Source organism: Leptonotus elevatus, chromosome 12 (genome assembly GCF_054856555.1).
Source record: "Leptonotus elevatus isolate MCC_2025b chromosome 12, RoL_Lele_1.0, whole genome shotgun sequence".
NCBI lineage: Eukaryota > Metazoa > Chordata > Actinopteri > Syngnathiformes > Syngnathidae > Leptonotus > Leptonotus elevatus.
The window spans coordinates 9,453,875-9,467,815 of record NC_141250.1 but is presented as its reverse complement, the minus strand read 5'-3'; the positions used below and the strand labels follow the sequence as shown (position 1 = coordinate 9,467,815).

At 40.8% G+C, this 13,941-nt stretch overlaps 1 protein-coding gene across 1 annotated transcript; it reads left to right on the top strand.

Moving 5' to 3' along the window:
• The first annotated feature begins 11,250 nt into the window (after nt 1-11,250).
• On the top strand, nt 11,251-13,013 carry LOC147164446 (mid1-interacting protein 1-B-like). The gene has a single exon (XM_086090359.1). It carries the CDS (start codon nt 11,740-11,742, stop codon nt 12,226-12,228), a length of 489 nt encoding a protein of 162 aa, XP_085946485.1. The 5' UTR covers nt 11,251-11,739; the 3' UTR covers nt 12,229-13,013.
• The last annotated feature ends 928 nt before the right edge of the window (nt 13,014-13,941 follow it).

Below are 13,941 nucleotides of genomic sequence, written 5' to 3'. Positions count from 1 at the left end.
AAGTGAGGGTTTCACATTATTAAATTTTTAATATTTGAAAAATTTTGTTTTTCTTTGTATTTACATCATTTTATTATGCCATGTATTAAACTTTATGCATTATTTATACATTAGAATTTTAACAAATGGTTAATTACAAAATAAAGTATACAATATGTTAATACATATTATCTACGTCATAAAACCTTTAAAAACTGCACGAGAAATGTTTAAAGTGACTTTTTAATGTTCTTGACTGCCATATAATTGTAAAAGTTAACTTAATACTTCGAAAATTAGGTCAAGCCATGTTTATTAGAAAAATATTGCCATTGCGTGCATGGCATCTTGAGGCCCAGGAATTTAATGGACGTTAGGGGAGGAGCTTCAGCGAGGGTGGTGTTAATTTTGTCGTGGATTTCACTATTCACAGCAGGGTTCTGTCACTGTCTCTATAGCATTCTATAAGAAGCTCTAGAAAAAAATGAGAAAAAACAACTGTTGTTCGTAAGTTGACCTTTGATTTTCTCCAAATGACAATTTTTGGATTTGGAATTATTTGTCAGTAAGTATCCAACTATTGCTCAAATTATGTTAACATCTGGTTGGAGAAAAAAGATTTGAAATATCTAGAGGACTGCAAAAAAAAAAAATGATGTGGTAGGCAGCAGGCCGGATGTAGGTCCTTGGGCCACAAATTAGAGGCAAGTCCTCGAGCGTCAAAGCAGCTGGCCTTGTGTAGTACCGCACCCGTCCTCTTGATGGCGCTGCGGTGTCAGGGGAAGACGTAACGTCCGAGTGAGAGAGCGAGTGAGGGGGAGCGGAAGAGAGCGAGCTAGATAGACGCTGCGCGGCGCGGCCTGCATCCATAATAAGGTCGGCAAAGCGGCGAGATGATGGGAAGGAGAGGCTATTACTCGGCGAAGCCCGGGCTGCTCGGGTTCGCTGCAACCTCGTTACACAAATTACCGGCGGAGCGGCGCGGCAGTGGGTCCGCTAATGGAGCGTGAGTGCCGCTGGCTTCCGCCCCCCAGCCCCGCAACCACCGCCACCGCAGCCGCCCCCCCTCCCCCTCCTGCCTGATAGAGGCCAGAGGGAGACATCCACCGGGGAAGCGCTATTAGTCTGTCTTTTAATGTCTCTCGCGCACACACGCGCCAGCCAGCGCAGCGGCCAGTCATAATCAGCAGCCGCATTAGAATGAAACAAATGTATATTTAATTTCAATACATCCTGTCATGTGATGCAAACCTCACTGTCTAATTAACAAGTGATGCTATTTAAGCTAATGACTGCAGTGTGTTCAGCCTTTTAGTTATTTTCTTTTTACATATCCTTTTATTTGCTGAAGCATTGCTTTGTCGCCCACACGTTGCATCTTGGTGTCAACTAAGTACAGCGGAACCTCGGTTTTCGTGATTAATCCATTCTAGAATCTCTGGCTAAATCAGAATAATCTAGAATCCAAAGCTATATTTCCCATAGAAAACAATGTAAATCAATGAATCTGTTCCAGACATCCGAAATTAGTGTTGCCTGGAGTTAACTTACGCGAGAGCCCCGGGGAGAGTTCTCTTTTCTGTGTGACGGGCAGGGCCCCCTGGAATGTGTTCGCCCCGAGATAGGGGCGTCGCGGTTCCGGCGGCGTCCGGTGAGCCCCCACCGGCCCTTGAAAATCCGGGGGAGAGGGTGTAAATCTCGCGCCAAGTGCTGTATGGTGGCAGTGAGCTCAATTCAACTCACAACTTAACAAGCAGCAGTTTAGCAAATACTGAACGATTCATCAAAAAAGAGGTCTCAAGCTGTTAAATGCCTCTAACAGTTGAAGTTTACTGTCACACAAAACATAAAATGACAAAAATGACACGTTGTGAATGTGTATTGGAATTAACCAAACAACTACCTAAAGAAAGGCCCCACTAGCTTAATGCTATAAACGATGGCAAACACCATCGATATGCTAACGATTAGCATAGATAGTTGTGGTTGACTAATTTTGCTGCGGCTTACTGAGTCGCTTACAGTAGTTGAGAAGCTCTTCTTCGTTTGTGTCTATGTATGTATTATGCTGCTCTCTGGTGGCCAAGGCAGGTACACCAGAAGGAGCAGCACAATCTCAACTTTATTTATAAAACACTTTAAAACAAACATTGCTGTATACAAAGTGCTGTACATGTAACTGAAGTCAAACCGAATATTGTGTACTTTGACTATATAAACATGGTGGCTACCACATGAAAGATCTCGTTCCATTCTTTCATTAGAAAAAAAAAATTTCTACCTTATTCCGTTCTTTAGTAATCACCATTCGAAAATAGGTCATTTCAATAACATTGAGCGAAAATTGAAAACATAAGGAAAAAACAAGGTTTTTGTGAAAAAATACATTTACATACACAACGGTGACTTTGACACTAATATTTTTTCTTTAGTGACGCTCTGTGAATTAGATTTAATGTGACAAAGGCTTTGATCATTCACGTCATCCTTGAAAACGTTCTATTTCATCAGATTGGTCATGTTTCAGTATAATTCTATACTAACGGGAGCCCATTGAAACGAGATACAATGCTGCCATCTGCTGGCCGTAGTGGGTGTTTGTGATTTCACAAGTCCATTGAGTAGGCAGCGCTGCGCAACAACTTCCACTGCCCATTGCGGAAAAAATAACGTAGTAAACGTCAATTAACGTTTTTGGCGGCATTCATTTGGATTTTAGTATACGTCATTAAACGTTTTTGGCGGTGAAAGAGTTAATCAGAAAGACTTAAGATTTTTTTTTTTTTTTGTCTGTATAGATGCCACAAGGTGATGGCAATGCACATACCTTCTTGACACCAAGATGGTGCTAAAAGGGCCTGGCTATGGCCTGACAAAATGAAGCTCCTCCCCTTACTTGAACATAATTCCACAATGATGGCGCTAAGGCACAAAAACAGTCAATCACAGAGTTACAGGTAAATCGGAGAATTCATGAATGCCAAACTGCGAAAATAACATTGAAGTGAAACTGGATAATTTGTTACTACACACGTGTTGATCTCACAGCGCCATCTGCTGAAATTGATGGAGCACTGCTCAACTTTCCCCTTAATGCAAAAATGGTGGCAAAAAAAGCCTGAAAGGATCATTTGATTCTATTTGTCTTAAGTGTGTGACAGCACTAAGAGGCTGTTGTTGTGCAGACGACGTCTTTATTATTTAACGCCGCCATTAGATGTCGTTTAGCGGCGTCCAAAGTGATGTAGCGGCGTCTCTTTGTGTTCATGTTGTCGTCGTTGCCTCTAATTGACGCTCGCGCCTCCGGCCTCCGACCCCCCCCCCCTGACGAAACACTTTCCACCGAGCGCGGCTTCCCGTCTGCGCCGCCGCTGCCTCCCGCCCGCCGCTTTGAAGCCTGCGGGATGATGATGATGACACCCGGCGTAATCGCGGCACGACGCGACACGCTAGTGAGAAAGCCTTCGTGGCGGCTTTGGCGGCTGCCTTCCGCGCATCCCCTGTGACAAGTGCAAAGGCTCAGGGGAGAGGGGGGAGCTTGAGGGGGCGGATGTCAGCGAGGTGGGGCTTTGATTGACAGCCCTGTTGACAGGAGAGCACGGCTCGTGTGTTGATGGGATCTCGGCTCAGGTGCAGTTCAAGACCACGAGACTGAATGCGAGGCGCGCAGACGACGTTTGCCGGCTGTAATGGAAATTTAACACAGCGGGCTGCGATATGGGATCTGACTATGATGTCCCGGTGAAGCAGCATGTGGCTCATTAGCCGAGACCGAAATTTGAAAATTGCTTTCTGCGCGACATTGTGATGTCAATTTGAATTTGATTAATTGTTCAGCCCTAGTATTCGCGGCTTGAAAAAATGCTGCGGGATACACGCATACCGATTTTCAACATTTTGACCGATTTTTCAAACGTGAGAGACCTCACACACGACGACCCAAAAAATCGAGCCAAGGAGTGCACTCCATTTTGCCTCATAATTCTTAACCACAATTGGAACAATAAACTGGTTCAATGCCATTCCCCAGTTGTCTTTGAAAACTCCGCCTCCTTAGTATCATGACATCTGGTAAGCATGAAGAGACCCACAAAAAGTCTCGGAAATCATGCCTGAAATGACACAGAAGATTTGAAATGGCCATTACAGATTTATTTTGGCTATTTCTCGGCGGCTACCAAATTTGTACCACATAGACGCTAAAATTGCATGTGGACACAGTATGGCAGTAAAGTTTGATGACTTGCCACTAAATTCTTCATAAATCACAAGGTCACATTTTTTCCAAACAGCTTGTGAGAGTTAGGCAGCAACTTCTGGCAAAATTGTATAGAAGCAGTACCTTCAGATACTTGGATTCAGTTCTTTATCTCAATTTTGCCGAATGGATGTTTTTATTCAGATTCTTTTGAATAAATGGCCTTTTTGGCTGTGTCAGCATGGCTGAAAACTCACAGATTTGAGCAAAAGTGACTTGGTAAAAATATACAGTTATGTATTCTATCTAGGCAGGGCTGGACTAGCGCAAAAAAAAAAAATCGCCCCTGGCGTTTTGACTTAGGCCCGCCAGTCCAGTCCGGTTCGGCCCAGCCCGACTCTTGCCTAAAATGTAAATCTGCCACAGATGTTTAATGATGATGTTTCAGTTTGCTATCTATGCTTAAAATGGATTAATTGCGGGCCAGTCTCTTGTAGTAAAATGTTGGAAAATAATAATTAAAAAGCACTGCATCAGCCCCAACAGAGGCCAGTCCACCGGGCATCTGCCCTGAGTGCCAGATGGCCAGTCCAGCCCCGATTCTGAGGATCAGGAACACAAATACCAAAAACTCACTCAGTAGCGCGTACTAGCGCCCCCCTGGAAAGTTTGAATGTGTAAATTCTAACTTTTCATAAACTCCTGCCAGAGAATAGGGTTTGATCTCAAATCCCGTTTTACTCATTAATATGCATGAGTCAGACAAAAATAATAGAGTAGGACACACGCGCATACAAAGCAAATAAAAATAGTTTAATTGTTAACATTTAATTGAATTATGGCATTGCTGTGTGTGTGTGTGTGTGTGATAGAGTGCTATTTTCCTTTATTTATTTTTTTTGGGGTGGGGGGGTAGCATTTCCATTCATTTCAATGGGAAAATATGATTTGACCTCTGTGAACCCAACAAACAGGTCATCTGATTGTACTTGAGATAAGTGAGAAATTCTGAGAACAGACCTCTGAGAAAGAGGAGAAACTCACCCGGTGAGTTCTATTCACATTCTCCCTTTCTTGCTCAGCAACAATTTTGCAGAGCTGATTCACTTTGCGAGTATCTGGAACACGCTGTGCCCATCTCTCTGCTTGTGGGATTGCCGTATCGACCGCGCAGTCTGCGCTATGCCGGTCGTGCCCTCCCCGCTCGGCGTTTACGTAACAGCAGACATACAGCGCTATTTTAAACTTCATTCACAAGCAGATGTCACCCCCCCCCTCCCCAACTGCCCCCCCTTTCACTCAGTGAAAACATGTTTTCACGCTGTGGACAACAGCTCAGATTTCAAACGTGTACTTTGTGCTTTTTGTAATTGTGGACTGTTTCTAGTAAAGCGTTCCCCTTGTTTACCAGAAGCTACTTGAGCTACAGTGGGGGTACACACAGTGTGGGGAGGTCAGAGCCAGAAGGCCATCAGGTGCACTGACCTACATTTACAACTTAAAATCGCATATTTGTTCTATTCTGTTTATAGTGTTTCTCTTGGCTGTACTGCTTCCAGTACGGTAGATTTAAGTTTTGTCCAGTCAGATTTGAGCCTCCTTGTGTTGCTATGCATGTCATTCTAATCTGCCCAGGGTCTTCCAAATGAATAGCGCGGGCCGATGTAACTTAAACTGTTAGCAATGCGTCTTGGGTAGTTTCTCAATATGAAGAACGCAGAGTACAGTCTCGGTCTTGTGAACTCGCCAAGTATGGTCTTCCTGAGAACGTAGACGAGAACGTTCTTACTAAGAATGTGAGTGTCTTTGTCAATTACAGTTGTGTAATTCCTCCTCGACTTTGAAATGACAGTTAGCAGCACAAAATGTATCTCGGGCTATATTGCTAGCCAAGCCTTCAAAAGTAGGGGTGGGAATCTTTGAATGTCTTACGATTCGATTCCGATTTTGGCGTCTGCGATTCGATACAGAATCGATTTTAGATTAAGAACCATTTTTGATTCAAAAATGATTTGATTGACAATGATTTTTGCTTCAATCTATAGACGTGCAAGGAATTGTAATGATCTACTCCAGTCTGACTCGCTAATGCTAATTAGCGCGCTACTCGCGGCACTTTTATTACTCAAAAGAACAAAAAAAAACTTTTATTGGAATAACTTGATCGTGACTTTTTCCCTTCTACTCTCTAATGTGGCTACAACTTAACCACACTGCCCCTCAGTGGCCAAACCGGGTACAACGTGAACAGCGCTCCAAATAAAGGCACACACAGACAAAGGCAAGACAGTATGAAATAATTTAAATAAAATCAATTAGGGGACATTTAAAATCCATTCTGAATCGAACTCTAAATGAGAATCGATTTTTTTTTGGCACACCCCTATTCAAAAGTATCCAACCGAATACGTCTTCAGTGTAAGCTAGCTGACAAGAGCAACATCCGTGTATTCCGTGCGTTCCTGTTTTATTCGTACTTCCGGTTGAAACAATATTTGGTTGGCGACTGATGACGTTTCATCAGATCACAAGGATGGAGAAGAACGCTAACTGGGAAACAGCTTGTTACTTGATTTGACTGGTTGGTCAGCTTATTTACTTGTTACAGCTTATTTTGACTATAAAACACACCTGTAGCGATCTGCAATCATTAATACATTTAATAATGAGCATCTCTGGTGAGTATGATGTATTTTGTCATGTTATTCAATAAATATTGATTCTTAACTGTTCCAGATAGTGTGCAGTTTGTGGCACGGTGACATGCTGTTCTATTGTGTTTTTGTTTGGTATTGATGGTTTCTATAATTACAATGTGACAGTGTTGGTATTAACTCATTCACTCCCAGCCATTTTCACTGAAGCAATCCTCGTCACCCCTTCGGCTGTTTGAGTTGAGTTGAGTAGGGATGGGCGAATTGGGCTGATACCTTGCTGTATTTCAAAGTAGTGATACTCGGGACGGTGGCCGATGCCAGTACCAGGTAGATACTAAGATGTCCTCTTGTTGACATTTTACAATCATTACCTTGTTCCAGTTATACAGTCATTCCCTAGAAACTAGAAGAATAGAAAATTGACATTAATTTCATTCAATTTTAACTCATTCACTCCCAGCCATTTTCACTGAAGCAACCCCCTTCGCTCCCGGCTGGTTTACTGGATTTTGACTGATTTGGCAAGGCCCACAGAATATCGTGTTCTATTGCTATAAAAACATGGAACCTTACAAAACAAAGATTAGAGTCTCGTCTTTCGTCGGGGAAAAAGTATATCTGTTTCCGTTTTGCAGCAATTAGCATTAGAAAATAGCTACGTTTCATTATGATTCACAAATCTATTTAGAATTGTGAGTAGGGGAGACCGGGGAGTGTTACAAAGGGATAGTTGTAACACCCTCAGTTTGACCAATCAGAAATGATACTGTTGAAGATTCATGCTTCTGAGTTGCAAACTGTCTGTTCTGGAGCCCCCCCCCCCCCCCCCCCCAAAATGTCAGGTAAGAAACCCCAAAAAAAAAATAATAATTGCACATTATCCACTGTTTTGTAGATACAATTGTTTGACTTAGCTCATTTAGTAGTTTTGCTTGTTGAATTTGGTGTGTTGCTTTAGCGCTAGCTTTGAAGCTAAATGCTAAAGCGAAATGCTAAAAATTGTTAGCTTTTTAATGGCTGCCAGGCATGGGGAGGATTGTAACTGTTTTTAAAAAGTGTTACAACCTTCCCCTTATGGCGAAATTTTGTACTGGTCTCTTTTTCTTTTCTTTTTTTTGAGCATGCCTAGGCAAACAAACAAACAAATTTCCAAACAAAAGCCCCGAGCCTGATGACAAAGAAGATGTCGACTCCTCAGAAATGAAAATGTCTGTAGGCCTATTGTGTGTTAAATTTTTATTTTTATTTTTTATTTTTTTAAAGAGCTCAGTATTGTTCATTCGGTAATGTCATCATCATTGCTCTCTTTTTTTTTTTTTTTTGTATTATTTTGTGTGTGGGTGAGTATGTGTGTGTGTGCGTGCGTGCGTGCGTGCGAGTGTGTGTATATTCGTTAGTTCACCAAAAACCTATTCAAAAAATCCCATATCGTTCACCTAAACCGAACACCGCCGTCAGGAGACCCGAGGAAGGACCAAAGAAAGTTTAAAACATTTTGATAACTCACAGCCAAAGGAAGTGTGGCTCAAATGTCAGCATTGTACATTTTAGGTCCCAAGAAGCCTGCACCCGAGACATGAACAACTATATTTACCACAATTTCCTTTCTAATTAAGAATAGGCCCCCGCTGTTGTGTATTATGCCATAGGCAGTTTGCTTTCTGATTTTGCACTTAAAAAACACACTGTTAAGTGTTTTGTTTACTGCTCAACATTTAATCTGTTCAAATGCTTTTCCTGTTAAAGGCAAAAAACAAAAACAAAAACCCACACACAATACATACCAGTTTATTCATTATTATTATTTATTTAATCTATTTTATGTTGTATATATTTATTTACTACATTGTGTTTATTTTCATTGTATTCAATTTGTACTTTTGATTCATTATTATTATTATTAATATTATTTATATGTTTATGGTTCCTCCTTTATTATTCATCAAAGTGATTCCATACAATTATTAGCATGGCTCTTTTTTAAGCATAAAAATGTAATTGTTACTGTGTGGCATATACCCAATAGTTAATTAATGTTACAACTCTTCAATATTTCTGATCAAAAAAACATGTATGGTCAAAAAGTTGTTTCAAAAAAATATTTTACAACAGGATTTTTTATACAATTTCTGTTGCTGATAATGACAACGTTTTCATTATAATTTTCTCTGATTTCTTCTTTTTTCCCCCCCACAAGCAGCATGAGAGAGCCGGTAAAAACTTCCATTTTTGGTCATTTATGTACAGGCTTCACCGACAAGTTTAAGCATCAAAACATTTGAAAATGAGTCTCAAATTGCATTTTTTTTTTTTAAACGACACCATTAGTGAATACATAAAAGTCGAAACGTATTGTAGGCTCCAGACATTTGTTTTAACAAAAACTATTTTTAAAATTATTGTCAGATAACCGTCTTTTTAAAAGTAACGCTTACAACTCAGATTTGTTGTAAAAAGTTCATACTATAACATTTGTCATTTTTGTTATAGATACAGACGATCCCATAATAGGAGTTGTTTGCACATGACCAAAAACAAGTGTGAAGAAATGTTTTGGCTATAGCATCATTTTAAAGCCTGAAAATGCTTATCCAGCAAATGAATGCCGGTGTACTGATACACGTCCAGTCTGTTTTATTTATATGGATTTAAAGCAACAGCAAAATGTTAGAATGGCACACAGTTATTATTATTATTTAAAGATTGTTATTGAGTTGCCTCCAAAACAGTTTACAATTTTGCCGTATATTGCTGCAATCTGGTTCAAATAAAGTTTTGTTATTTGTTTTTAATGCTTTTGAAAATACAAAAATTTTGTAAGTGTTTAAGCTGAACATTTGGCTAAATGCCAACAACGGGTACAAATTTACATTTTTATGTTAAATATTTATTTTTTTATTTTTTAATACCCAGATATGTGCTGGACAAGTTGCCAAGAGCTATGAAGCAGATTGTTTCGGGTAAGAGCAGACTATTAATGATTTGGCAAAGCACATTATAGTGGTTTCACATGCTTATATGAGCTGTGGGAATTTTGATGCTATTCTCTGTAGGCAAATATATATATTTTTTTAAATGTGTTTTCTTTTTTTCTTTTTTTTTTTACAAGGCTGTTGCTGTACAGATGTATTATTAGGCACAGTACACCGGTGCACAAATACTGTTATCAACGTCGCTAAGGTATGTGACTCGTTCATCACTCAAAATATAACATGATGTTCCTGCCAATTAGTCGACAGTGTTGCCAATATTCATTGGAAGTGCTATGTATAAGTAGGCTGTACACATGAGAGAGTAAAGCAGGGGAATCCTTTTCCAATTAGGGGGTCGTTTCAAAAGCTCTCGAGGGTCTTGCACGGGACCACGAACGCTAGGTTGACTACCATTCAAGTCAACCCCCAAGAGATACCACAACTTTCAGGCTGCATTGTGCAGTTGGAAGGGCCACTATTCATGTGGTAAGATGGGCTACTTGTATAGTGTTGCTCAAACCGCCCTACAGTAATTCCCACAGATGCATACAGTAGATTAAATGACCTCAAATGTCTCGGAGTAGAGCACATCTTGGCCGCATAAGTATTCCACAAGTATTTAATTTTTTTTATTATTTTTTTTTACAATTGATTCAATCTTTATGAACAACAGTTCAGAACATTAACAATTACTGTACATTTTTCAGAATGTGAAAATTGGTAATCTCCAAAATAAGGTTTTGCAAAAGCAGTTATTAGCCACTAAATATGGTAACCCATAAGTGATTAAAAAATATATTTAAACAATAAACGTATATAATATTGTCTTGCGGCCTGCAAATGCTTCCCGGGCCGCAAGTTTGAGACCCCTAAATGAGATACTATCCATCCATTCATTCATGTCTATATTTCTGTTTGAGATGCGTAAATTGGAGCCTATTCCAGGTGACTTTGTGTAAGAGGCAGCATACTCACTAAACTAGTCATGACGCCACTGTAGAATTCATATTTGTACTGATAAGGTTTTATGTTATGGGTTCTCTCAAGCACTTTGTGACAGCTGCGGCTGTTTAAAAGCGCTGATTAAAGATGACTATATTTGAGGTGAAATAATATTGAAAATGCAAAAATGGTCATTATGGAAGCATTCTTTTTTACATCATCATGCCGCACCCTTTGAGGTGAGTATTAATGAAATTAACTGCAAAGTGACTACAGCACATGAATCAGCATCTTGTTTTAGAAACTTTTTTTGTTTTGTTATCATTTTAGCATTACAAAAAGACGCTTCTACACGCCTTTGTCAAACTTCCAACACGTGCTACTTGTTTTGCATACGCGCCCTCTGATTGGCCCAGAGGAGTCCAGCGCAGGTGGCCTGATGGCTCATGAATATTCATATCAATTGCCAGTTCACCCACGCACGGATGTGTCATGTTTGGAGAATGTAGGCTGAGTTACCGCTACTAATGCCTTACTGCAAACGGAGCCGGGACATTTCAAGCTAAGGTAAAAAAAAAAAAAAAAGGAACATAAAAAGAAACGAGCAGCTGTTGTTGTTGTGTTCTTATTATTGGTTATTTACGTACTTTATTTTTTATTTTTTGGGCCGCTCGCTGTCACTTTGGAGCCCCTCCCCGCTTCGTTCTGCTCTGCCGGGTGCTATTCACGGTCACCCCGGCTCCTGTTAGGCTTGATTGAAGTCGAAGAACCGGACAAACAGGTCGAGCAGTTTGACGCTTACTCTATTTAAAGCCGTTGAACATTCTCTACTTAAAGCGGGTTCAGGACGTTAAACGCCAAACAACGACCAGGCGCGAAACTGAAGCAACCGAGTCCGGCCAACAGCGTGCCTTCCTCGGAGTCACAACCCGGAAATTAACCGCCACTTCAACCCTTGTTGGAATTACAAGCGAAAACTCCGCAGGCAAAAATGATGCGACTGCTTCCCGAGACGCCCGCTCAGAAAAACTCCCTCTTCAACGCCATGAACCGCTTCCTCGGGGCGGTGAACAACATGGACCAGACGGTGATGGTGCCCAGCCTGCTGCGGGACGTGCCGCTGGGCGACGACTCGGAGCTGTGCGGCCACAAGTCTGACGTGGACGAGGGTGACGTGGACATGTACAGCTACTACCAGCTGCTCAAGTCCATCCGTCGAGACATCGAGTGGGGCTTGAGGGTCTCCCCGGTCGTCAAGGAGACGCCGCCACGGCTCACCCGCATGAACTCCATCGCCTCCACGGCCTCCTTCAGCTCCTCACTGTCCTCCGGTTCGTCAGAATACGACGAGGATGAAGAGGACGACGACCTGCAGAAGCAGTTCCAGTACCACCTGGCCGGGCTCCATGGGGTTCTGAGCAAGTTCACCACGCAGGCCGACTCCCTCACCAAGCGCTACAAGCAGTCGATTGGACTCTAAAAAGCAGACTGTTTCTATTATCAGGGGCCATTTCAAGTCCTTTGAGGGCCACTAAAGTTATGATGGAAATGGTTGCTACTGTATATCATGAGCATTTGTGGGTTACATGTTTTGTGGGGCTTTCCTCTAAGGGTTTTAAACTTGCGACACCTAAAGGCCCTATCCATATTGTTACATTTTACCTTTGAAACTGGTTGAAATTGAAAATGACTAACCCACGAATGGAAGATGGCAGCCTCCCAACTTTTACAAGTACGTTGGGTGTTGGCCTACTGGATTGAGAATGTGTTGAAAGTGAATGCGACTCGATGCTTTAACAATTATTTTTGCACTCACGGGCATTGAGTTTTTGCTTTGATTTGCAGGTGAAACATATTTAAAACTGTTATTTAATGTGTAATTTATTACCTCAGGGCATGTGAATGTTGAGTTCAAACAGCCAGTGTGTGTGTGTGTGTGTGTGTGTGTGTGGTATGAATCGCCAATTAGAAGATAGCTAATGTGTGCGTATGACCATGCAACTTCCACGCTGATGTCTTAAAACTAAAAAAATAAGGAAGGAGGCATTTGCTGAATTAAAAATGCCTGTGATTTCCTTTTTTCAAACTTTGGTCAATGTACTGGAATCAGCTGATAGTTCTGCTTTGAGAACAATGACGAATTCCATGAGATCACTTTGTATGTCAACAAACTGACTGGATATGTGCCTAAAAGATGCATTCTTTGCACTGTTTTTCTACTGATATGTCAAAATAAAGTTTTGTATTAACTAATTCAATTTTAAATGGATTCTGGCTTCATTTCATGCAAGGATCTTACGATCATAAATACAAAGTTTTCAGATTCACTATTAGCTTATTCACTAATTGACAGTTATAGATGTCAAATATTCATTTTTAACTATTCCTATTAGTAAAAATAAATTTTCTCCACTTTTGTTAACAAGAGTATGAAAACCTATAATTTTTTTGTAGTGAATGAGTTTAGCACTAGCAATCAATTATTTAGCAAAAGTATCCAGAAAATCAGACATGCTTGCATTCAGCTAATGGCACAAAATATATGGAATATTAGATTTTTGAATGGTGACAGTTTAAACCAGCAACTGATTATTTCCTGTGGGGAAAAAGTGCTCAGAATAAATCAGAAAGCAGTTGAGAAGTCTTTTGGGATGTCACATTCCACGCACGAGACTAAACAGACAAAATAAAAACATGTTTTTGTTTTTGGGAGCGCTGCGTCGGTTACGTCCCAACCGCCTTCAATTATTAATCACTTGAAACGACAGCCATTCAGCGACGTCTTATCCGCATCGTTAGCCACTTTGTCGTTCCATTTCTGTCGTCTTTCTAGTGGCACAGTATGTTTTTATCGCGCTCATTGTTAACACGCCGACAGCCTGAAACGACTCTGGATCATTACCTCACTCATTTTCATGTCATAATTATACCCATGAAAAGCGTGCCCGACCGGACGAGTGCATTCTAAAATGTCTGCACAATATGGAATGTTAAGTCATTTTCCAAAAAGGGGAAATCCAGTCAAATGTTTTCTTTACAAATATGGTCGATGTGCTCCCACTAGTCTGAACACGGCATTCTGATTAATAATGCGTTTGTGGAATATGATCTAAGCAGCAAAATCCAACCCTTTTTATCAATCTCAGGAGGCGGCCATTTTGCCAGTTCACTGCGACTGAATATGACATCACAG

Excerpts from the sequence above, each read along its gene's own strand:
- LOC147164446 (XM_086090359.1), top strand. The coding sequence starts at position 11,740 with ATGATGCGACTGCTTCCCGAGACGCCCGCTCAGAAAAACTCCCTCTTC.